Genomic DNA, 25,942 nt, shown 5'->3' with positions numbered 1-25,942 from the left:
GAGAGTGGTTATGAACTGGAATCATGACATCAATTAGTTTCCCCATTAGTGGTGATTGGGATAGCTGGCCAACCCCATGCAAATGAATACATGCAAGGAATTTCTTATGTCAATTTAGTATTACAGACTAATGTAATTGTTAACCTTGGTACTTCACATCCATTTTTAGAGCTTAATGAATCAACTGTCTAATTTGTCAATGTTGATTAAAAGATGAAAGAAATGGGAATATTTTTATACGGGAAAGAAATTGCTTTTGAAAAAAATAGAACTGATCCCCTTTGTGTATGTAAAATCAGGCATGGAAATACTGAATAAAGCAGAGTTTTTGAATCAGATGTGCTTCTGGTCCCAGTCCAGCTGCACAATCATTGAAATATGCTTAAAAATGTAAGAGTGAAGCACAAGTTTAAGTATTTTACTAAAAAAAGATAAGTCTAACTTATGCTTCCAATCAACCAGACTGGAATCTTTGATTAGATTCCTTAGATCTTTGATTGAATCAGGATTTAAATCAATGCCAGGCAAAAACCAGAGATAAAACTGGCTGTAAAATAAAATATGTTCTGTTGTGCTTAAAGTCAAACTTTTTAAAAGCTCACAGTTGATGAAAAAATATTTTAATTTCAATTCTCACTGTAAAACCAGTATGCTTCTCATGATGGTTTTGCATATGAGATAACGAATTTCCATGAAACACTTCTCCTCTTTTGGAAAACCAGAGGAGTCAGAGGAGGGGTGGCCGATGGAGCCTGCAGTCCTTGTGTCCTTTCAAGCACCAAAAAAATCAGAGCAGTTAAGAATGAATTCCTCAACCCCAACGAGACCCTGGGGAGCATTTGGCTCCATTTATGAAGAGGATTAAAAAAAAATAAAAAGTGCTAACAATGTGGAGAACATTTAGGCATGTTGCCAAAGGACATGATACTCATCATGCACATTCTTTGGAGACTCCTGGATGGCTTTCAGATCAAAACCATCAACCATTTTGTTATTTCTGTAGGAGAATTACAGTTCTCTGGAGGTTTCTCTGTGAACCCCTCATTGAATTTAAAGCATGGTTCACCAGGAAATGAATCAATATAAAAGCCCAGCAGGTTTATGATCATAACTCTGCTTACCTGTCTGCGGAGCAGCCTTTCAGCAGAAGGGGAGTGTGCCTGCTGGGAGACCTGGGGCTTGCTCTCCCCCACCAAATGGTCTTGAGCTCTTACGTGGTGGAAGTGGTCCTTTGGGATTTGCAGCAGAGAGCTGGTGTCTGCTGGCTGCGACTGCACCGATGCCTTTGAACCTTGCAAGGGGAGGAGAGGCAGAAATGGGACATGTTCATCCAAGGGTGGTGTCCCAACCCCAGTGACCTCCCAGGGAAAACTGCTCTGCTGCACCTCGGATCAGACAGGCACAGTGAAACCACTGAATTCAGCAGCTGGCTCTCCAGAACTGGGGAAAAAACTCCCATCTACTAATAAATTACTCCAGCATTGTCTATTATTTCATTTTTCTTGGCATCTTCCCCTGATACAACTGGGACTAGCTCCTGTTGAGAACAGAAGAAAAGGAACTACAAGTTCGTCTGAACTGGCAATTCCTCTATCTCTTCTTTTAGGCCAATAAATACACAGGCAGTCTCACTTCTGAGCACTGCAAATATCTGACTTTGAAAGGCTCTAGAAGGTGTCCCCATGCCCGAACCTGCATGGAGACCAGCTGCTGGGGTCTCCAAAACAGCATGCACACACTGGAAAGGGAGTGAGAGGGAACAGCACCTGGCAGCTCTCAAGGCTGGTTTTACAAAGCCTCCCAGAAGAAGGAAACACATACTCTCCATCCCTTCCTGACCCTTCATAGTTGTTGGCTACTACTTCTAAAAGGTTTGAAACTCTGTGTGCTCCCCTCACACACAGGCTCAATATTTTTCAAAACAATTCATTTAATCTGGACCGCATCCCAGAGAATCTCATTTGTCCTGGAATCTTTCCCAGAGCAACAGCCCCATTACCAAGGAGTATTCAAACAAATGCCTCCTGCAAGTGCCAGTGTTTCTGACAACAAAACCTTCTCAGCTTGAAATATTATGGCTTGGTTGTGGTGATTTATTAGAGGCGCCTGGCACCTCTTGCTGTCTTCACTGCACTCTATAATATTACAAACTGTAAACAGGTGGTGGTGACTTCCCCCACTCTGGAAAGCAGTGACATTGTAGGTGGAAGAGGACAGTAATATGTCAGAATCTGGGGGCTTTACACACCTCCCAGCACTCTGGCCTGCTTAAGATGATTGGGATTTCACCAGCAGGAGAAAAACACAAAAGGTTTAATTGCTTATGGTGGTTATAAGACATCAGCTTTACCTCTCCAAAGTATTTCTGCTACACCTCAGTGGAACAGTAGTTCCTGTGGATTTACAAGCGTGCAATGCCTGTCCCCAGAAAGCCAGGGCTGTTGAATAGGACTATTCATGTTCTCCAAATTGAAACTGGGAAGTGAAATTTTGAAAAAGAAGGGACTCATAAATTACCCAGTCCCTTGCTGATGTAGTTTTTGTTCGAGACAGTGCTAATACATTCATATTGAGGGTCAACAGTGAAGCGGTGGAAATTCCCTCTGCAGCAAACATGATTCTTTCGTGTGGTCAGGAATTTCTTGACTGTTACAGAGACCCATAAATTCTCGCTCAGCTGAAGGTGAGATTTGCTATTGCTTTCAATGGGATTTTAGCTGCACCATTAGCATTATGTGTAAACAGGTTCTTCAAAACATCACTCTTGACCTTGAAAATTGTGTATTGTGGCAGAGATTTCTCACAACACCAGATTCATCTTCCTTCCTTGTGCCCACATATTTTTTTTTGCTTCTGTTCAACAGTTGCTATTCATCCAAATTCTTATTACTATGCAAATTTCAACATCTTATATCTAAGCTGTTCAAATCTCCTACCATTTTGAACATTGCTGAAATTATGTTTTGCTTAGAGGCTTTCAAATGGCAATGCTTGTAAAAACTTCCTTGTCTTATTGGTGACAAATTTCTAAAATGATGGCATGTACAGACAAATTAAAGGTGGCTCTATTCACTTCCCAGCCCCAGGTAACCCCTGGCAGGCAGAAGAACTGGGGGCACAGGGACAAGCCCTGGGAGGCAGCTGCAAGCACAGGGACAGAGGTGCAGTCAGGGAGAGCCCTCCCTGTACCTAAGAATATCTCTGAATTTAGCTCCAAGACATATATCCCAACAATGCACATGGGGAAGAGCAATTCCACGCTCTCTAATTTCCCCATTCATCTCACACCAACATGTCTCTCAATTCAGCACATTTATGTTCATTTTACAGGCATTTAGAGACACCTTCTTCCCATCTTTCATAGATGCTCCCAGACAGAGCTTTTAAACAGGTAATGCTGCCAAAAACAGACAGGAGGAAATATTTCTCTGAGTGGGAATTCTCCCCTGGGGCCCGTGGGACAAACAGAGCCCAGGCTGCAGGGACTGTAACCTTAGGGAACCAGGCAGGAGACAATTAGTGTTGAACCAGGCCATTGTCACATTGCCAAAAAATTCTGAGGAAAGGAGTTATCTTAAACAGGGCTTTGTAAATTGTGGAGGGTCTTTGCAAGCTGTGTCTTTTCACAGCCATTCCACAGGTCTAAACACACAAGTGGAAACCAGTGGCAATTTTCTCCTTCCTGCTGAGGAGCAGAAAGGAAAAAAAAAACCACAACTGTTGCTCTGTTGGAAAATCCTAGTCTTGTCCCAGCTGAAGGACGTGTACCTGACTGGGACTTGTGATGTGCCGGTTTCCTGTTGCCCAGGGAGGCAGGGCAGGGGCTGGAGTAGGGCGGCTGGAACATGTAGCTGTCGTTTGGCAAGGAGTGGGTGCGTCCCACCGAGGGCTTCCTCACGCTCAGCAGGTCCTTGCTGGGGGACAGGGTCAGCGCGTTGTCCTTGGAGCGGGGATCAGCCTGAGGGGAAGAAAAGTGTGAGGCAGGCAGGCGTGGGAGGATGGGAAAGAGGAGAAGTACCCAGAAAGGCGGGCGACAGCTATTGCAACCAGGATGGCACGATGGGCATGCACAGGGTGCACGAATGGATCTATCAGGGAGCCATCCCCCTTCGCTGGGGTTGTCAATAAACTCTCACACAATGGACCACAGAAACAGGAAGCCACAACGTAGGAATGAACCATGACTATTTCAGAGAAATGCAAAGAAGGCATCATGCCTCAAGGCCAGCAAAGGTCACATGCTTGGCAGAACTTTGACCCTCTCTAGGTGCCCTCATCAGCAAGGCAGGCTTTTGCAAAGGTGAGTAGTTTCCACTTCTGACAATAAAAGAAAGAAAAACAAACAAAAGAACCCCAACCCAAATGCAAAAACTGGTTTATAAAAAATATTTTCTGTTCTGGCTCACAGCACAATTTTATTGGATTTTCCTCTCACATAATGAATAACTAAACCTATTTTATTGAAAAGGATATCTAAACCTACTGCTTCAGGGTGAAAGCCATTCTCTAATTAGAAGGGATCTAATGCAAGCAAGGGTTATTGTATATATGTTGACTGTGGAATTTTTACAGCCAAAGAGACTCTTGGAATGGGCAGCCCCAGAGGCAATATTGAGTGGATTCAGATCTGATTTCATAAGGAAATATCTTCATCCCAGAAATGTTCTTGGGTGTTATTGTCTTGGAGAGTATTCAAAAAAATGGAAGCAAAGTCATCTTTCCAGTGTATTTCTAATGAAACAATTATTTAATTGTTAAAATGTCTCAAGTGAAAAACACAGGAGTAAGTTTGTGCCACTGTAGTCTAGTACAGTATTTGTCTGATCATTCTTATGAGATCTTTAGATCTTATTTTCTGAAAAATTTTCCCTTTACTCATTACAGGTTTTCTGGAATCAACACAGATTTTTTTTGATCCCAATTTTATCCTTCAGTCATCAAAACCAAAATTTCACTATGGCATTTATTTGCACAAGAAACAGGATGAGATTAAAAGGAATTAGCAAAAAGAAGAAGAAAAAGAAAAAGAAAAAGAAAAAGAAAAAGAAAAAGAAAAAGAAAAAGAAAAAGAAAAAGAAAAAGAAAAAGAAAAAGAAAAAGAAAAAGAAAAAGAAAAAAGTAAATACGGGGAAGAGAAAAAGAAAAGGAGATCACTGATGCAAATTTAATGAACAAAACAGGTCTGCACTGCCATGCAGCATTTGTTTCAGTCCTTGGGAAACTGCTGGTTTGGATAGAGCTTGGACACAGACTAGATAAGGGAGACTGCAATCTCCTGATACAGCTAGGGCAAGGAGTGCAAAACCTGTGCTGGTGAAGCTGGGAGTTTGGGAACCTCTCTGTCCCTCCCTGCCTTCCCCTTCTACCCACTTCATGCTGTTTTGCTGTCATACTGCTGAGCTTAAAGCAGAAAAGGTGGCCTGAAACCTGAGATCTCAAACTCAGACCCATTTGAATCTGAACATGAGAACTTGGATTTGAGACCCCATCCAAATCCAGCCTTTGGTGAACCTTTAGGTTCATTGGCCAGATCCAGTATAGGTTGTTTCCACTTTTGGATCATCTTGGGGGAAATCTTATGAATGAAATTCATGAAAAACATTGAAAATGGCTGCAAAATTATCTTCCCAGATCAGGCTACAGAGCAGTGGAAGCACATGACTTTTTGGTTCAGTGGTACTTTAGAAAAACATGTTGTTTTGGCTTGACTGAAAATCAAATCCAAGTTTTCCTTGAACCTAAAAAAACCCACAAAAAACAAACCAGAAAACAAACCCCAAAACAATACAAAACCAAAACCCAAACCAACCAAACAAACAAAAAAACTCAATTCAAATATTTTTCAACTAAAGCCACATCTAAATGAAGTGTAAAAATATTGCTTTTAGAAGAGATTTCAATGAAAGCTTGCAGTTTTTCTGGCGTTTGGGCAACTGTTGTGACCAAAAACTTTTTTGGTAGTGACAAAAATTCACAAAACCCTGTGTTCTACACAGTTTTGCTTTTTTTTGGAGAGGGGAGAAAAAACATCTTTCCTGTCTGTACCTTTGAGACTTTGCAGTGCTGTCAAACAAGGTTGTCTAATCTGACTCAAAACTATGAGGGTTTCTCCTCTGTCCAACTCTCCATACTAATTTTGAAACAAAAACCTCGTACAAGAAGTAAAACAGAGTTTACAAAATCTTTTGCACAGGATGCCATGAAGCATGATGGGAAATATTGTCACGGTTTAAGAGATTTTTCTCAAATAAGTGCTAATTAGGATGACAGTCAACTAATATGGCAGAAAATTTATGAGCAACACAAACATCCAAAGGTAGGTACATGAACAACAACAAAGGAAACAAGAATGATTTAAAATTTTGGGAAAGGAGTTATGTCTGTTGTACAGCAGAAAAAAGCACTTGACTGCTACACAGCTAAAAATGTCTAATGTTTCAAAGAGGAGATGGTGAAGGCAGGGTTCAAAATACTGGTTATGTCAGTCAAAAAAACACTGAATAGTTGTATTTTTCTTTTTCTTTTTCAGCATAGTGAGTGCTAGAAAGTATTTACAAAACAAGTATCATCTTGGAGAGATCCCCATTTGATATTTGTAAAAGAAACAGTCTGGCACCAATCATGCAAAAAGCCTTGTGGTGCCTGTGTTCATAATGACAAAAATCGAGTCCAAACTGAAGTGCTGGGGCTGACCCTTCAGCAGAGGACATGGGTCATTAGCTCATGGGTGTCTCTTCACACAACATCACTGATTTGTTTCAGATGGGGAGGAAATTTCAACCTTGATGCTTTCCAAAGCCTTTTTTTTTTTTTTACTACTTATTTTACTTGTAGAAAACACATTGTTTATACTTAAGACACTAAAAGAAAAATTGAAATAATCACTCATTCCTCACAAGGAGCCAAGACTGTGGACAGGAGTGACAAAAGCCAGGACCTAATGGCATTAAGGACAGCATCCTGTTCAGGGAAGGGGTTGGTGCTATTTGGGAAGGGGCTGGAAATGCCATTAGGCAGGTGCAGAGAGGTGGGAGCAGTATTTCGAACCCTGTAAACATCAGACTACACAGCGACCAGTGTATGTACATTGCTTTCCAGAGCATTAAGTAAGTGTGTGTTAATGTCATCAGGAAAAGAGTCATCCGTCAGAGCTAAGGACCAGGACTTTTCAGAGAGAATATCTGACGTCAGAGACAGAGCCTCCATCTCAGCTAGAGGGATCTAAAGGGAGAAATGATTAAACATAAGAAACCAGGACACAAATCTTTTGGAAAACAAAATTAAAAAAAAAGAAAAAAAAGTATCATAATCTAAATACTTCTAGACACTAAAGCAATATCCTTGCAGTGGGAGAAGCTACATCATACACATTGTTACCAGGGACAGAACATTAAAGAAATTAAATATAATGAAGAAATTTAAAAAGGAGTGGGACATTCATACTTTTGTGCTTACCAAGGATCTGGCAGGGGGTTTAAAACCATACACTAATGCTAGCATTGTATTTTGCTGTTTTTCTGTCTACATGAAGAAGCAAAAGTAACACTGCTCTAATAATAGAGAGATTAATTCTCTTGGCTGTGATCAAATACAAGGGGTTTCAAGATCTGATTTCTCTGAAGTTGTTCCCCCTCAGTAACCATCCTGGTTTCTAAAACAAACTTGTTGAGTCTCCAAAGATTCCCCAACAACAAAACCATATTTTCAGGTGGGGTATGGAGTGTGCCTTTCCCTGTGCCCTAGGGAGGTTGCAGGGACCACAACCTCCCCACCCCCTGAATTGGCAGGTGGGACCATAATTCACTTCCTCACAGATAAAAGGGCACAGGGAGAAACTTAAAGCTTTATTTTGGTCAGCAAACACCTTCCTGGTGCTTCCAGCTCATTTTGGCTGGCTATAGAGCATCCAGTGACACAATAATTGACCTATTAAAACAGCCAACTGTGTTTTTCAGCCCCCAAATGCCCCTCAGGCCTGGCCCCAGCTGTCTCCTCTGGCACTGAGAAATCCTGACTTGGGAATCAGCTCTGCACAGCCACGCTCCTCTTTTCATGTATCTTGCACAAACGGATCCCCACTGAAGAATTCAAACAATCTATGAATGTCCTTATCAAATAATTGATTAAACTCTCTCCCTAGACACAGAGGTCTTTTTATAGGAAATGTGAAAATGTCACTTCAGATTTTGGAGGAAGAAGAGGGGGAAAAGGGGACAGTGGCATCTTCCCCAGAGCAGCAGCTCTGCTGCCAGGCACTGTAAGAGGAGTGTCTGCCCTGCAGCAGGCTCAGTTGTCCCAAATCCCCTCCCTGGATACCAGGAATGGCATTTCACCAGGTAATGTCCAAGCCCAGCTCACGCTCGCAGGGCCTGCCTGCTTTAAGTAAGTCCCAGGTGCTTCCTTTTCATTTCTCACTGTGCATTTTTTTTGCCATCCTCTATGCTTGAAAAGTCTTTCAGCAGCTATAAATCTTCCAGGAGAAAGCAGAGAGGCCCAGATGTCTTGCACTGAATCTGTCGAAGGACTGGGTTTTCTCACTCTTAGAAATGGCAGCCACGGGATGGAACAAACCCAGCGATGAGTGAGCCTGGAGAGGCTCAAAATTCAGCTGAGATAAGTAAGAGGGTCGGACTCCTCTCATCTAACCTTGGCTTTGATATCTCTTCTAGCACACTTATCTGCTGGCAATGGATAAGAGAGATGATTTGGAGCCCCTGAATTAATATGGGGCTCCCTAAAAGGCATCACTGTGAAGGCTGCCAGCCTAAGGACAGGAATCCCTAAGAGGGACCCAACCAGGGCCAGGAAAAAGCTGAGCAGGAACGTGGTGGACTCCAGAAGCTCCTGCCTGCTGGAGCTGCCCTGCTGGGAGCTGCAATTAATCAGGTTGCTTTCAGCAAGTCCCAGCACTGCTCTAAATTCCTGAGTTGCCTGAGAACATGACAAATGGTGTGAACAGAAGAGCCAAAATGTAAACAAAACATCACCCCACTTCAGCCTTCCCAAACCCAAAATTGAGTTTGAAGCCGTCAAAACATTTTGTTGGAAACATCCAACTGATTTAGACCAGTTTTAATTATAGACAAGGGGGAGGGAAAAAGCTTGAATTTTATAATAAAAAGCCATTGCAAACTGGAATGCTATATTTTTTCATTACAGAATTGTCAAAACAAACCCTTTTTTTTTTTTTTTTTTTTGCTGCAGCAGCACTTTCTGGTGAAAAATGTTGTGACAAAAAATTTGCAACCAGCTCTCACTGAGTTTCCTACTGACCCTCTGTCTTCCCTGCCAAAGCTTCTGTCTCTATTCCTCTGGAAATTATTAGAGACAACCATTTCCTATAGCTTAATAGACTCTAGGATGCAATGTGGAGCAATCAGAGGGAGACATGTAATCCTGCTATATAAAGATCTGCAGTAGGATTTCATTTTACCTAAGCTTGTTCCTTTCCTCTAATGAACCATCAAAAGTTGGGTAATTTAGAGTGTCAGCGAGCTCATAAACAAGCACAGTTTTAACAAGAAGACTTCTGCTATTTTTAGCTGGGGGGAGGGGGGGGCAGGAATAGATCAAGAAATATGGAATTTGCTCAATTCCAACTGCAGCAAAAAATAGGTGCGCTTGAATGATTATTATGGTCACTGCTGTGTTTTAGGGAAAATATTTGCTCTAAAGAATAATGCACTTTAAAAAGCAAGTATTTTATTCTAGGAAGTAAATGGACTAATTTTAAACAAGCACTGTCTGCTTGAGAAAGCACTGGAGCACACAGTTACCTCTGTGCATCATTAAGGGCTGCCTCCCCTCCTAAATTCACTAGATCAGAGATGAGGATCTAGTTTACACTGACCCATTTGCAAGAAGGCTCTTCAGGAAAACCCTTCAAAACTGGATTTTCACGCAGTACAAGTAGGCACAGAACACATTTGATGAACCCCAGCAGCTCAGGCTCTGCTCTAAGAAAAGCTCACACTGCAGGCTCTGCAGACATGCCCTGACATTGCTGTGGAGCCCTGCTTAGGAGCAGGAAGCCAAATATAAGAACCCCACTGAAGGATGGAAATGGAATTTTGTGCATTTCCTCTCTAACATACATAAACTGTAAATACCAATGAAAAATTTCTTACTGTATTGACAAGGGAAAGTCCAAGCATATTCTCTTCCTCTTGCATTGATTTACAACATCATCTACTCCCACAGAAAAAGCCAAAGTGACTTATGCTTCCAAATCCCTGTGACTGCATTACATAAAGAACTTTAACTTGCTATTAAAGGTCTCAGTCAAATTGAGTTTTGATGGAGACTTTGCAGAAAATTAGGAATATTAACCTGGTTCTCAGAGTTGTAATATTCGGGAGCTGGGAGGGCATAATGATGGCACACAGAGCCTGACAGGTTGTCCATCAGCTTCAGCTCTCCTTCCAGAGATTCCTGGATCAGCAGTGATATGGTATCAAACAAGTGCCTTTCCTAGGAAGGGTGGTGTGTAGCATGCAGAGAGAGAAGGAGCAAGCCAAAAAGAGAGGAGGAAAAAGGCGAGGGACAGAAACAGAGAGAAAAGAAGGACAGCATATCAAACCCAATGAAGAAAATGAGGGGAAAAAAATAGAAGGGGGAAAAAAAGGTGGAGAGGAGCAGTAACAAGGAGAACAGCAGTAACAGGAACAATGGGACAGGAGAAAAGGAGAGAGAACAGTGCAGTAATATCACGGTGAGCAGAGACAGCTTTCCCAGACACTACAAGAGATGTTGTGATGGCATCTGCCCCAAGACCACGGCTGCTCCCACCCAGGGCCCTTCTTGGGGACAATCTCCCTCTCAGCAAACACGGCCAGTCATTTCTGGGGGCTGAGCAGCATTTTTCCATCGGTGCTGTCAACTTCAACTTGCTGCAAGACTTCTACACACACGGTCCATGCTTTTGAGCTGCAGGACCTAATACCTGACACTGAAATCCATATCCAGATGGCACAGAAATTAAAATAACCTGGCTGAAGAGAAGCTGAGTGTCCTGCCCATGGAAGCTGCAGCTGAGCAGGATGGACATCAGTGTCAGGTCACTAATTCATGTGCCAGACACGGGCTGAGGTGCCCCTGGTCTTCTGGCCAATGTCAAACCAGCTGGCCACAGCACTGGGGTTGTAGATAGCAGGGTCTGGCTTTTGTTGGCAGCAGGGGAGTGATCTCAGGCTGCACCTTCCATGGAGGGAATGCTCAATACAATGAGATGAGGACCAGCACTACAGTCAAACAGCACACAGAGCAAAAATCTCAGGAAAAAGTCGAGCAAAAGAGCATGCCGTCCTTGCAGGGCTGTGTCCTGGGAATTGTATTCCTCTGCTATCGAGTTCAAGCATTACATTTGTCCTGAAGATTTTGGCTGGGAAAATAAATAGTCAGAATAAGATCTCCTGGAGTTTTTTTGAGGCTTCTGTTTGAGGGAAAGAGCAAGAAACTCTGAAGGCTATGACTGGAATAAACCCTTTCTCAGGCTGCCTTCAGAGAGGGCAGGTTTAGCAGACTGCAGAGTGGGGGTATCACTCTGACTGATTGTCTCTCAGTTTTGCAATTTCTCTTTTTTGCCAGTTTCAGTCCTGGGGCAGGACAAGAGCACTGAGGACAGTTTGCCAGTACTCTGCTCAACACATACAGCACCAGTTGGGATGTGTTGCTTCTTCCTAGAGGACATAGTAAATCTGGATTTCCCCATAGGGCCCTGAACTCCTTTTTCTTGAGCCAAAGAGCAGCTTTGGACTCCATCTCAGACATCAGAGATTCTAATGGCACCAGAAATTTCCAGTAGCTTAGGAACTGAAACAAAGATTAAGTGGGGATTTACTCTCTTTCACCCTTGGACTAAAAATCATAAATGAGTTTTTCATGCATTAGAATATGCATTAGTCTACCCCAGGCTGCAGCCAAGAGATGCTGTTGTGAAATCATGATGTAATAACAGTTAATGAGGTCTGCATAGAGTTTAACCCAATTTGCAATCAGCCAAGACTAAAAAAAAGGCTGGACTGTATTTTCTGAGTAATTTCGGCTCAGTGACCTCCCAGATAACTTGTCTGGGGCTTGATCTCACCTCTCATTCCTCAAGCTGAGTCTTCATCCAAAAACTGTGCTTTGGGGAGACCTGGTACAGCTCGTAGCAGCTCCCACATTACACCCATGCTTCTGCTAGTGGGAGTTCTGCCACCAGCTCTGCTGAGCTCAGGTTTGAGTCTCCTCTGGATTATTCTATTGCTAAAAGAATCTTTTCTTACAAGCCTCACTGTGGGGATGGATTTTAAATTGAGGTTACATAAAACAAATTTAATACTGAAGCAAAGATTAGCCAAGTTTTATTCCTCTTTTATGTTGGTGTTCATGGTCTGTATTAGAAAAGCAAACACATTACACTCATGATTTTGCTATCACAAAGGACCAGTCAAAACACTGAATTAGAGTAAATTTGGAGCTATCTCTGAACTCTGCAGCTTGAGCTGGCATCCAGAGTAAATTGCAAAACTCTCTCCCTCCGAAGAGATGCATCAAGGTGGGCTGGAGACCTGCCTGGGGTCTCTTCCCTGCAGCATGGGCTCCCAAACCACACAAGAGTCAGCAGCAGACAGCAGGAATACAAGCCCAGGACATCTGGTGCACACCTCTTTCACTACCAACTCGTGCAAGTGTTCACCAACAAAAATGCAGGTCAAGCCCTCCTCACCCTCCAGCAGAGATTCTCACCATATGATAAGCTAGAGAGAGCTGAGAATCCACCTTGATTTGCATGGGATTGGTAAACCCGTGGGGGCTCTCGGGTCTCTCTCCACTGGTGGTTCCTGTCCAGGCAAAGATGTCCGAGGGGCTGTGCTGGCCAGGGCTGATGGTCTTCATCTCCATCTCCAGTTCTGCTTCGAGCTCTGCCTCCTCCTTTGCCTCCTTGTTGCTCTCCTCCAAGTGCTTCATGAGCACGGCGATCACCACGTTCACCAGGACAAACTGGGCTGTCAGCACGAAGGAGACGAAGTAGATGGGGGAGATGACGGTGTTGTAGCAGGTGGACTCCTGGTCACAGTCACGCAGCGTGTCCTGGAAACAGCAGGGCAATGATCACAGGATCAACCGGGCTGGAAAAGACCTTGGAGGTCATCAAGTCCAGCCTATGGACCAACACCAACTTACCAACTAAACCATGACACTAAGAGATGTGAAGAGATTGTAGCATAAACCACAGTCTGCAATGGGTTCTCTGTTCATTAAGAACCTATCACCTAATACCAACTTATCAACTAAATGATGACATTAAGAGATGTGAAGAGATTGTAGCATAAACCACAGTCTGCAATGGGTTCTCCTTTCATGAAGAAAACTGAGAAGATTTGGCAAATTTCATGTCTAGGACAGCAATACACTTGCTGACAAAACCTTAAGACTTACCTTCATTATCCCGTTCCAGTTGTCTCCTGTGGATACTCGGAAGAGGGTCAGGAAGGCCATCCCAAAGTTCCTGAATGTGGCGTGCCGTCCCAGCCCCTCGCAGGGGTGTGTGTCATCACACTCTGTAAGACCAAGCACAGCTGTGAGACCCCCCACTCCAACACCATTCCCACCCCTCCCACTGGCACAGGAAGACTCACCGAGGTCTCCAAACAGCTCCACTCCAAGAGCTGCAAATATGAAAAACAACAACATGAAGAGAAGGCCCAGATTCCCCACCTGAAAAGAGAAAAAGAAATGGGGGGGAAAAACACACAAAAAAAAAAGAACATTCATTGATTTTTTTTTTGTTCCAGACCTGTTTCTTGCTGTATTCTTTAATCCAAAACTTAAATTGCTTCAGGGCAAAAATGACCTCAATGTGAGGACTGTATCTCAGTGCTTCGGGAGGGAAATGTGATTCTCTAATGACAGCAAAGATAAAATTATTAGCATTCCTCTACAACAGGAGATGAGCTGTGGGCCAGAGGAGCTCTGGTGTGATATGGCAGTGGGTTACCTGTGGTAGTGCTTGCATCACGGTGTCTAGGAGAGCCCTCATCCCCACAGCCATCTTCAGCAGCTTCAGCACTGTGGAAAACACATTTGCAGTATGGTAACAGCAGCATTAGCAGAGAGGCACAAACTCAGTCCCTCTCCCAGGAGCCACAGATTATAGGAAGAGAAACGTGAAATTTTGTCAAGTGTTCTCCATTAGCTGCTACAGTCCTTGGCCTTTTTACATCACTCCTTGTTGCCTGGATACTATCAAAACCCCATGAATAGCAGCATCACCTACTCTGAGACTTGGAGAAAGCGTTATCACTCTGCCTGGCTCTTCCTTCCCCACTTTATCTGTGTTGGACTCATCTCCTTCCTCCGATTATCATGAGCAGTTCCTTTCCCAGCCCTGGGGCTACTTTCCCACTTCCATAGGCTACCCACTTTCATACATGATTCACTAAGGAATGATTTACACATCTCTTACAGAGGGTTGCATTTCCAACTGGTAGCTGCATGTATTTTTAATTCTGAAAGGGATCCAATGCACAGAAAACCCACTTTTCCCCCCTCTTGAGACACAGCAGCATTTAATTTCTCCTCCAGCTCCTTCTCTGCTTAGATGAGGGCTGTAATCAAAACAATTGTTCCTCAGAGCACAATACCCTTCAGGAGGGCCTGGAAGTACTTCATTAAGGGCCTGAGCACTCACATTTTGCATCTTCAACATTTGGTCCTGACACCTCCCTGTTTTGAAAAATCAACTTCTTCAATCCCTGAAGAAGTTGGCTCCCCGACTTGGGAATGTGTCTGAGGGGACAGATGGATACAGCATGACAAGGCATGCTTTGTCACCAAGTGGTGTGATGTAAAGCCTCATGGGAATTTAAATTTATTAGATGCTCATCTTTTAAAGCAAATGTACTCAAGCTTGTGTTCTCTAATCCCTGTTAGAGATGACTTTGATTTGACTGGAGCAATTTTCCCAGGTACATCTCTGGGAGTTACTGTCACAGCTACTTCTTAATTTCTAAGCTCTCAGCCTTCAAGATCTCTTAAGGCAGAAACACATGGTCAGTTGGCTCAGCTTTTTGGCTCCTTGCAAGTATTTTCCCATTGTTCTTTCATTTGTTTACAGCCTATTGATGCCAGAACTATGCACATCATGGTGGGGATGTGCCCCAGGACTGTTTCTCAATGCTTAACTCTCTCCTGGTTCCAACCATGTACCTCAAACATGACTCAATTCTGCTTTATCCCTCTCACCTCGGGCGATCCTGAGAACCCTCATGATCCGGATTATCGTGGGGTTAATTGGTAGTGAAGCATTGACCTCGATCTCTTCCAAAGTGATGCCCATGATAGACAGCAGCACAATTGCCAGATCTAATTGGTTCCATCTGGAGACAACAAAAAGTGAAGTTTAACGTCTACTAAGAAACTGGCAATGGGAGGCAGCTTGTTTCACATGAATTCCAGTCATTTCAATGGTTTGAGAACTTGAATCTGCAGTATTTTTCTGAGGGTATTATACAAAAGCAGTGATGTTATGAAATCATTATAACTAATGCATCTCATTAGAAAACCAGCCAATTCCAAAGATATCCTTGACTGAGGGGAAAGAGGAACAAAAGCTGGGAAGTTTTCTACACAGAGACTCCAAACCTCAGGAGAGACACTGTGCTGTCTGTCTAGCCACTTCTAGACATGACACTTGTGGACCTCAACCTGAGATCTGCCCCAGAGAGAACAGGACCCCATGTCCAGTCCTTATGAAATAGTTGTGTTGGTGAAAGAAAGGCCCCAAGGATTTGTGCCAGGCTGGAGAAAGTGGTAATTCCAGCACAGACACAAAAAATGTGGGGACAGGGATAGAACTATCCACTGGATGCTGAAGGGCTCATGTGGTCCTGCTTAGTGCCCTGGTTTTGGTATTAACATTGAAGAAGGCAAAAATGGGAGAAAGATCTACCAAGGGCATAAAATGTGGGTTTGTGATGTAAGAGAGTGAAAATCTAGATAAAGACACAATGTCATCCATTGCTCCTCATCTGCATTAAAGAGAGGTCCTTTCTTGCTTTCGTGTTTACTTAGGGATAGATTCTTTCTCTTGATGTAAATTTTGTCACTTCAGCAGGTTCACTTGTTTATATGGACATGCAACTGGCGTGAGAAGAGAACTGGCTGCTTGGTAGAGATCTGTCCCTGCTTCATCTGCTCCCAAGGGCCAAAATGGTGCAATGCCACTCCTTGGCCTGCACAATCCATCCTCCAGCTTACATCCCACGTCTCCACCTGCCCAGCCTTCAACCAGTCACTCCAAAAAGCCTTCATACATACCAGACTCACAGTATGGGCCAGAGCATGGGAATTCAGGACATGGAATGTGGGCAGTTCTCCACAGAGCCTGCTGCTGACCTCATGATCACAACAGATCTTTTTTTACCTGTCCTGGAAGAAGCGGCGAAACCCGAAGGCAATGAGCTTGAAAACAGATTCCATGACAAAGATAACAGTGAAGATGTAATTGCAAATCTTCAGGGCTTCATCAAGAACCTGGGATGTGGACACAGAACTGGGGTTAGATGTTGGTTCTGCAGAGGTGCTTTGCTGCCTCCAAACCTGACTCTCGCAGCACCACTTACCCATTACAGTTAAAAGTCTTCAAACACGGGCTCCCTCTGATGAAAAATGTCCCAGGGAAAAGCCCCAGGGATTCACAGAGTGCACTTGCTGCCTGGTGATAAAATCCCAGGAGGGGCTGACACAGGCCCAAGGCACAACTCACCCCCCAGCAGCAGCACAGCCCCAGCTGGGATTGCTGGGGTGTGCAGAAAGAGCAGCTGCATTTGCTGGCCTCAGCAGCACAAGACCTCTTGTGCTTTTGTCAGAGAGCTGAATTTCATCCCACTTGTCCATTTGTGCAAGTGCTGGCCAAATGGCTCCTTGGTGACAGCCTGCCATTACGCCTCACCTTGAGCTTTTGGCAAGGAGCACAACAGAGGGATGACATGCCAGGGGAAGCAAGTGCCTTGCATTTTCCTCTGCCCCCCTTCCCTCTGCAGAAGTCAGTCTGCTCTTTAATCCAAGTGCATCCTGGCTGGGACAACTCCTGCACAGTCAGGCATTAAGCTACATCAGAAGTGATTTCATCTCCAAAAGCCTCACTCATGAAGGAAGACTGTGGCAGCGACAGCCTTCATGGCCTCTTAAGTAATGTGCATTGAATTTCTCCCTGCTGGCAAACAGGATGGTAATAACAATGTCCAGGGCAGTGTTAGGGAACAGGGGACATGTGCCCACAGACCAAACCTAACATTTACCAATCCCTGAGTGGGAGAAATCACAGCAGAAGGAGTTTAAGTCATGTACTCTGCCTTTGTGCTACAGTTTAGCTTCAAGCATCCATGGACAAAAATCACCTGATCTGACCAAGAAGCACAAGCCCAGATGCCAAAGGAAGCTGTGGCTCTGAGCAAGCCTCCCTGCCATACTGCAGGGCACTTGGGCTCTGCAGCAAATGAGCACATTTAGCTGGCAGAAGCAGATTTTGCTCAGCAGCTCTTTACTCAAACCACCTCTCTGCACACTGCAGCATTCCCTCCTCTCCAGGAGCTGCAGCATCTCCATCTGGGGTCTCATCCCCAGGGCATCCTGCTATATCCAAAAATCAACCCCTTTCAGCACCAAGAAATCACTAGTTTGCATATAAATCTCTTTGGTACATTTGGCCTTCAAATATCTTCAGGATCCCAGCCATCCATCACCCAGACCAGAGGGATATCCATGCCCCAATTCAGCAGGACTCTAGCACGTGTATGACTCTGACCACGCTGTCATCCCAGCACAACCCAAGCTTGGACTTACTAGCCAGATGCTGCATACCAGAGGCTTAGAGACAAAGTGTTATTTTTCTAAAGAAAAAAAGAAACAAAAGCCTGCCCAACATTTCTATAATACAAGAGAAAATGTAGTTGCAAAGTGACTGCCAGTAAGACACGTGCTCTAGAATGACTCCAGCCCAGGCTCCTTCGCCAACAACCTTTTTCATCATCTAATGACTGAACCAAGCCATGAGCCTTTCAGAGTATTTAAAGGTGACCTGGACAGAAAAAATAAATTGGGCTTGCTCCCATTAACTTTTGGCTTATGATAGACTGGAGAACATTTCCCCCTGCTCCTGTCATTTGCATATTTTAGTTGTTTGGGTGGTTTTTTTTATATTAAGCATTCACATCCTGTCTAATTTTAAAGAATATTTCCTCCTATTGTGTGTTATATTTATTCATTCTGAAAGTCGCTAATAAAAGTAAGTACAAGTTATGTGGCAAAGGCAGCTATTTCCATTTCATTCTTATGCACAAAAGACTTGACATCTCAGGACAGGCTGTTTTTATTTTCACAGTATGACAAAGACCCAGGAATTAAGCACACTAACATATTAAAATGCATTTTGAAGACCAGCGTGGAATCCAATTCCTGCGAAAACTAGGTTCTGTGGGACACTGAGGATTTAGAAGAAACTTTGCAAAAAAACCTCAATTTCCCAAATTCTTCTACTCTTTTCCCTTTTTCTCTCTCTTTTTTTTTTTTTTTTTTTTTTAAGGGGGGTGGGTATTACTTTGCAAAAAAACCTCAATTTCCCAAATTCTTCTATTCTTTTCCCTTTTTCTCTCTTTTTTTTTTTTTAAGGGGGGTGGGTATGAAACATGAGTAAAATGGAAGATATTAATGATGATCAAACCTAGCAAAGCAAACAAACTCACTCCCAGTCTCATTTTCAAAGCAGTCAGCTTGCACTTAACTAGAAGGGAGAGATGTGCAATGGCATCCTTGCACCAAAAGCCCTGGACTGAGCTGGGGGCCAGCTGTGGGATGGCTACACTCCACTCCCAGAGGTGGACATCCGACAGCAAACCCGCCTTAGCCCTGCCCCAGAGCACATCCCAGCACAGCTCTGCGTGTCCCCCACTGTCCCCACACTGTCCCAGTACCTTTGGCTGCTGGTAGTGCTCCATGGCCATGGTGATGACGTTGAGGCCGATGACGCCGGTGATGAACAGGTCCAGGTAGTGGCTGGTGCACATCTGGTGGATCAGGAGGCGGAAGCGGGAGTAATCCGAGTAGTAGGGCTTGCACTGAGCTTCTGCAGCGGGGAGGAGAGTGAGAGGCAAATCAAGGGATTTCTTTGCGTCTTTCTCAAATCAATGCACCCTCACTCTCCAGCTCCAGAGAGGATAAATTCTAGACCAATCACAGCAACATACTGTCTTTTTTATTTCCTTTTTTCCTTGCTGGCATGTTATCATTTTTAATACATAGCAGGGCTCCCATCATCTTATAGCCATTAAATATTTTCAGTGGGACATGCTCTATACTCAGCCTTGTGGCATCAGGGATGAGGTGAGCTGGGACTAGTGTGCTGCTAACAATAATTTTTCTCTGTAGGGAAATTTAAGTTGAATTTAAATTAAAATAACAATTTTTTTTTTGTTGTTGATCTTAAAAGTCCCCAGAGCATCAGAAAATCCAATTAACAGTTAAGTGCTGAGGACAGATTTTACTAACAATTGCCTAAAAACACAGGCCATTGAATATGTGGTGGTCTTTGAAAGAGAAAGAGTGCAGACATGTTATGTTCTTTGCAATAAACTGTAGAGACAACAGAATTCAACCCCTTGGATGTCAGAAAAATGGTCCATAAAAATACCAAGGAAAACTGATCAATGAGCCTTAGTGATCAGAAAATAGTGATCATCCATTTAGACAAGATTATCAAAATGCAGATTTCACTGTCCAACTGTGTCCCATGTTTGGCTGCCTCAGGGATGACTTTAGACCCCAAATGTTCCTAGAGATAAACTCATTTACTCACCTAATATCTAATGAGGAGATGCCAAGGCTGAGTATATAATTCAGTACAATTTTCAAGGAGGCATTATAATGCAGATTGATGTGGAAAGGGCTGTCTTGAAAATGTCAGAGTGTAATATTACCTTCATAATTAGATGATCAACTAGTAATGAAAATTATTGAGCTGTAAGAATTGCACGGTTGATATTTAGTGCTCCAGAGCAAATGCAAAGTTTGGTAGTCCAAGAAAAAAAGTTGGGCAAGAATGATGCCAGGAAGCACAGGTTTGGGTTGCCCTAGGGGAAAACTAATTTTAGATTTTATTTTGCCTGGAAATAGAGCTCACTTTGTCAATAGCCAATGACATTTTGCAATCAAATCCATAGATTTAATGGTTTCAGGTGCTCCCTGCTTCATAGCAGGATCCTGAAAAATCAGTTTTGTTTTTTTCTATCGAGACAGACCTTTCCCTACCAGTCCAGGGACTAAAGGGAAAAAACCACTCAGCAGTTTTATTCTGTAGGGGTTTGGAAGGCCAAAAATTCTGTTTCAGTGTCATCAAATGAAAGGCAGTATTAATACTCACTTTCTGATCTGCAGTAGGCTTTAGGTGATCTGCACCTGAGTGCTAAAGCACAGTATTGATGAAAAGGTCTATGAAATTAATTTTCATGCTGAATTTATTGAGTGCTTATGAAAAAAAAGCAGACTAGTAGTTGCTGACTCACTCATAAGACTTTGTCAGATATCTCAGAATCTGCATAAATCTCCATAAAGTCAAGATATCTCGATCACATTATGCTAAATTATGAGTAGCAAATTAACTAAAATGTTTGAATACAATTAGGTTAGGAATAGGACCTATTTTTATGAACCAACTTATCATCTCAGAAAGAAACACCATCATAATTGAATCACTTACTTCTTCTACATTTATGCATAATTCACATTCAAAAAGAAAAATGTCAACGTTTCTACCTTTTCCTGCAATGGATTTACTTATGAATAATGACACTGGAATTCAATTTTTTTTCTCAGCTTTGACTGACAGGTAATTCCAAATCCTACAGAATAACACCAATGCTGTTAGAACAGAGAGAGGATTTAGAGAGAGGTTGTAAATGCTCCCTGTGCAGGGCTCCTGCACCTGGATTAGCCAGTGCATGACCTTATAAGCAGGGTTGCTAATTGTTCAGATATCTGCAAAGGCTTTTCCCCTTTGCACCCCCTCTCCCATATCTCCTGTTCACCTTGCCCAGCACCCAGGTCTCCACAGCCAACCCTCTCGGGGTGCTGGTCTCACAGATGCCCTTGGAGCCTTTGAAAATTCCCAGTGATAAATGCTCCATCCTTCTCCATTAACTTTGTTAAGAGGGGATTTGGCAACCCATGCTTACAAATCATGTCACCACTCAGTGCCCCAGTGTCCCCACGGCAGCCATGCATCTTGGTGCCATATGGATGCTCCCACACTCAGGCTAACATGCTGCCTGAGGGCTAGGGATAAATCCCCACTGTGTCTAGGTAGGCAGGGAACTTTCTGAACACATAAACCAATTTTTACCATTGTGAAAATACCATTTCTTTAGCTTGACCCCGCAGAGTTCTGCATAGAATTTGGAGATAGATCTGATATAATTCCCCCTGCTCAAAGCCCCTGCCTCCTATGACACAGTGCCATTTGTAATTATTGCAAGAAAGAGCTTAACAATACCAACATCTTGGGAAATACAGACATCTGTTAAACTCCGGGTGGTGAACTTCACAACTAACACAACACCACATTACTGTACCGTTACAATACACTGTGTCAAGAACAACAAGAGCTCTGGGTTAGTCTTGGTTATTACTGGAAAGGTTAATGTGGCTTCCAGGCACATGTGGCTTTAAAGGAAGGCAGAGAGCAAACCAACAAAGAGGAATTGGCAAAATGAGAAGAGATGAGGAAATACAGCAAAAGCCCACTACGAGACATCAGGCTGATAAACAAGGTGTAAATCAAGCTGCTTCACCAGGGCTGGGGGCCAAGGCAGAGGGAGAAGTGGGTCAAATCTGGAGATCATCACACAGGATAAACTTGGCTCAGACAGTGGATCCTGAGAGATCTCCTCCTAGCCCAGGTAGGAAGGGGATGTTGCAGGCAGCTGGGAGGTGGTCTCAGCAAGTCCCACCTGCCCCTTCATCCTGGGGGTGATGGTGGTCCAGGGGTACCAACTGTGCTGCAAGGGAAGCAGGGCCTGGACTGGGGTGCACTTGGCTTTAGCTCATCATTTCTATGGGCTCTCAGCTTAGGTTGTATCCCAAGCTTCAGTACTCAACTCTTGGCATCAAGCTGTAGGATTATAATTGATCTGTAGGATTATAATTGATTATAATAAGCTGTAGGATTATAATTGATCCCCTTGACGTGGCCTGGGAACTCACCACCGTTCTCTCCTGTTTGGTTGGAAAGGAAATGACCATCTCTGCTGCAGCATAAACATTTCCCGTTCCTAATCCCTGCCTAACTTTTCCCAGGCCAGGTGCCCTTGGGGTTCAGTGATCCCAGACTGCATTTGGGGCACTAAACCCGTACTGCATTTGTCTGACGGTGGTGTGATGCCACCTGTGAAACACCACCAGTGCCCAGCAGAGCAGCACTGGGGCACCCCTGTTTTTGCTGGGCAGTGCCACTCCCAGAATCTCCCAGGGCTCTGCCAGCACAGCAGGGAGTGGGACTGGGGCCACTTTCTTCCCATTAACTGCATTTTTTTGGGGGGAATCAAGCTGAGCATGCAGCGCCAAAATATCTTCGAGGAGCATCTGCCTCCTAATATAGCCCTGTCAAGAGAGAAATTGCCACTTTCCCCGAGGTGACTTCGAGCTGGAGGTGCGTGGGCACGGGAAATTGGAATTCACAAGAGTGGGACAATTCCATTACTGTCTCCTCCAGCTTCTTCCTTCTCCTATAATAAGTAAATTAACTCCTTTGCAGGTTTGAGTATCTGGAGGACAGTGGCAAACCAGTGAACAATAGAGCCCATGACGCAGCTGGATTTACAAAATGTATCAAGAATTAGGTTAAAAAGTAGTTTGCACTGAAGGAACTTGTTTTATTTAAACACGGAGTTTTACTTGGCTTTTATTGTACTGAATGGATTTATTAAAAAAAAAAGTGAAATGGAAAATGATAAATTATTTCCACTGTGAAGATTCCAGTTGTGATAGAATGTAGACTTGGAGAAAAAATAAAGGAAAAAATAAAATTATAAAATATTTCACTGAGCACCAGGCAGCAGCACACACGCACACACACAATGTCATCTTGTTCACAGAAAGAGAAAAGATGCCCTCTGAAATTGCTGAGATGTGGGCAAGCTTTGGGTCACAGCTCCAGACTCCTCACCGAACCACAGGAAGTTCATCTACTGCACCCAGGGACTGATTCCCTAAATTCCCAGCAGTCAGGTTCAGAAACAAAACCCTTCTATTTCCTCATGTTGGTGCCTGCAGAGCAGCGTGGCACATTCACTACCACTGGATCCAAAGAAAAGACAGCAAAAGGAAACACACAGCACAGACCTGACAATTATACACATCTTAAAGGCAAACGCTAAGAGACTTTCTGAGCCTGCAAGGGATAATGAAGGGGTTTGGAATGAGTTCAGTGTCTTAAAAATAACATAAAATAAGACAGCCTTGATGCAACTCTGTAGGACCAGGAGAGGAGTCGCAATCAAGCAAAAAGAAGAAAAAATAACCAGATCACCAAACCCAGTGAGAGCCCCTCCCTCACGCTGCCCCCATTTCACAGGAGAGGTCAAGAGGCCCAGCAAGAGGAGCAAGAAAGACAGCAAAGAAATATAAATATCAGGAATGGCAGTGGGAAGGAGATTCAGGATTTATTAAAGCATGTTGTGATAACTTCCAACAAGGCCTTAGAAATACAAGGTAGAACCTCTGTGTCCTTGAGTTATCTCTGCAGCGAAAGCCAATTTTTATTTAATCAAAGCTCCCTGCAATCTAAGCAAGATGGATGGAGCCCTGCACCCATCTTTCACACGCTGCCAGCAGTGGCAGTCTGTGTACAGGTGAGAGTTTTAATGGCACAATTTTTGTAGTGTATTATTTTTGTCGAAAATTACAGCTATATTTGTTTCTATGTTGGTGCCTCTTTAAATATTCAGGCTAATATTCTTAAGTTATGAATTAAACAAAATGCTTTCCAGATCAAAGCTTCTCCTAAAAATAAAAAGAGCAAGGGATGGATTTGCAGCCCTGAGCATCATCCTGAGAAGGGGGCTGGGAAAGGGAAGTGTGAGCAAGCTGTGGGTCAAAAAGGACAGCTCAGACCCCATTAGTGTTGAGTCCAGCTGGTCCATCTCCACCAGCCCCTGGAAAGGCTTTGAGATAGTATCTTTATTTCTTTTAATTTACAAGATGCTTCATGGATTGAGCAACTCTTAATCAATGCACAGAATTTGCACACTGGGCAGCACAATGACTAAATCCCGTGCCCACAGTGGGGATTGGTGTGGGGTTGAGTTCCCTCTTGAAGCACTGAGGCTCTGCCTTATACTGAATTCTACCCTTCTGAAAAAAACCACTCCCTGGAGTACAGTGTTTGTGGAGCAATAAGAAAGGGCTGAAGAAATAATGAAATATCCTCCCTAAGCTTTCCAAAGACACACACCTGAAAATTATTCAGACTCCTAAGCTGGTGGTTTGAAAGCTAAAGTCAACAGTGGAGGACCCATTTTCACAGTCCAGTCATTATTCTCTTAAAAAAAAAAAGCTAAAAGAACCAAAAAAAAAAAAAGAAAAAGGAAAAAAAAAGCCATGAAAAGTCTGACAGTGTCTTAATGAAAACCAGAGGAAAAAAAAACTGAATAAAGTAAGATGATCGAGGAGTAAATTAAGGGTTTGCAGGTGTCAGTGCTGAGGCAGGCCTGCAGACCTGCAGCTCAGGATGAGATGCGTGTGCCATGAGGGAAGCAAACGAGCTTTGCACCACACACATGGTTTAGTGGATGCCTCAGCTGCGGTGGCCAGCCGTTAGTGACACAGCACTGCCATTCAGAGGGACGAGACGTGCCAGCTTCCCAGTACCTTGCACTGCACTGGCTGAGCTCTCCATTAATACATCATCCAGCATTAGATCTAAAAGAACGAAACGGCGTTAATCACCCGGCAGGACACACGGCACGACTCCCCAGCCCCTGTGGAGGCTCCTGTGGCTCTCCATTTCCTCTACCAGGAGGGTTTCCTTGTGGGATCCTTGTGCCTCATGGAGGTGTATGTGGAAAAGGAGGAGCTCTTGTGCTTCTCCCTATTGTGGAAGCCCAAGACATCCCCAAGAATCCCCTCTGTCGATGATGAAAACACTGCTGAAGGACGACCTGGGACCCTTCCTGCTGAGACAGCAATACCTCACTGTGACCTCTCCTCACCTGCCCACATCTCAGATCTCACACACCTCCCCGGTTTTCAGACACCTGGTTGGAAAAATGCATTGGAAGAGTCTACAACCAAAAATTATGGTGCCACCAGTCAGTGGTCAAAGTCTGTCTGTATCTGACAACCCTAGGCTGGTCTGAGCACCTGAGGTCACTCAGAAAGCCCAGCTGAAAGGAACCCCCATGCAGCTGCTGGCACAATTCCAGCTCTAGTCTTGGTTTCGTCTTCAAGTTCCCACTGTGCAGAACAAAGTTAAGCAATGACATCTGTTGCCTCTGAAGGCAAAGCTGGACACAGTCAATTAAAACTAATGTTTCGCTGAGCATGGATTGGGAAAACTGTTCTGAAGAGATTTGGAGGACTTTATACTTTACTCTTGAAAGGTTTTTATGGCAATTGAATACTCAGCAATATTTGATCCTCAGTAAAGTATCTGTTTATTGCATCTTTAATTAGGTATTTCATAGCACTGAATGAATAACTGCATCTCCAAGGATGGTTTGTGATTCCTTCCCTCTGGGAAATTGCCCAGACTTATATCTTTTCTTCATCTAGTTCCTCTAGCATTATAAAGAAAGTAATTAATAATACCTAAACATCTATTTTTCTTCTACAGAAACATCAGCATTCCAAAACTGCAACTTTAAATAGCAATCATTCTATCCAAACTTTAAAATTCTTTCCTAAATCA

At 43.6% G+C, this 25,942-nt stretch overlaps 1 protein-coding gene across 22 annotated transcripts in view; it reads right to left on the bottom strand.

The window, feature by feature from the left end:
• CACNA1G (calcium voltage-gated channel subunit alpha1 G) overlaps nucleotides 1-25,942 on the bottom strand; it is a 146,463-nt gene that overhangs the window by 7,402 nt on the left and 113,119 nt on the right. For 13 of the 22 annotated variants that reach the window (XR_005628241.1, XR_005628240.1, XR_005628242.1 and 10 more), the window contains 12 exons: nucleotides 24,904-24,954; nucleotides 18,957-19,108; nucleotides 16,409-16,518; nucleotides 15,229-15,362; nucleotides 13,982-14,052; nucleotides 13,623-13,701; nucleotides 13,423-13,544; nucleotides 12,730-13,074; nucleotides 10,330-10,470; nucleotides 7,087-7,221; nucleotides 3,769-3,958; nucleotides 1,122-1,291 (listed from right to left, as the gene is read on the bottom strand). Coding sequence is in view for 19 of the 22 variants with exons in the window: in XM_039716014.1 (XP_039571948.1) it covers nucleotides 1,122-1,291; nucleotides 3,769-3,958; nucleotides 7,087-7,221; nucleotides 10,330-10,470; nucleotides 12,730-13,074; nucleotides 13,423-13,544; nucleotides 13,623-13,701; nucleotides 13,982-14,052; nucleotides 15,229-15,362; nucleotides 16,409-16,518; nucleotides 18,957-19,108; nucleotides 24,904-24,954 (1,700 nt within the window). In the remaining 3 variants the exon portion in view is untranslated. The remainder of the gene's footprint in view (nucleotides 1-1,121; nucleotides 1,292-3,768; nucleotides 3,959-7,086; nucleotides 7,222-10,329; nucleotides 10,471-12,729; nucleotides 13,075-13,422; nucleotides 13,545-13,622; nucleotides 13,702-13,981; nucleotides 14,053-15,228; nucleotides 15,363-16,408; nucleotides 16,519-18,956; nucleotides 19,109-24,903; nucleotides 24,955-25,942) is intronic. The other 9 variants (XM_039716020.1, XM_039716022.1, XM_039716023.1 and 6 more) reach the window with 4 other exon arrangements.

The sequence above is a fragment of the Passer montanus genome, unplaced genomic scaffold (assembly GCF_014805655.1).
Source record: "Passer montanus isolate IOZ18808 unplaced genomic scaffold, ASM1480565v1 scaffold35, whole genome shotgun sequence".
Taxonomy (NCBI): Eukaryota; Metazoa; Chordata; class Aves; order Passeriformes; family Passeridae; genus Passer; species Passer montanus.
This window is presented reverse-complemented; position numbering and strand designations above follow the sequence as displayed.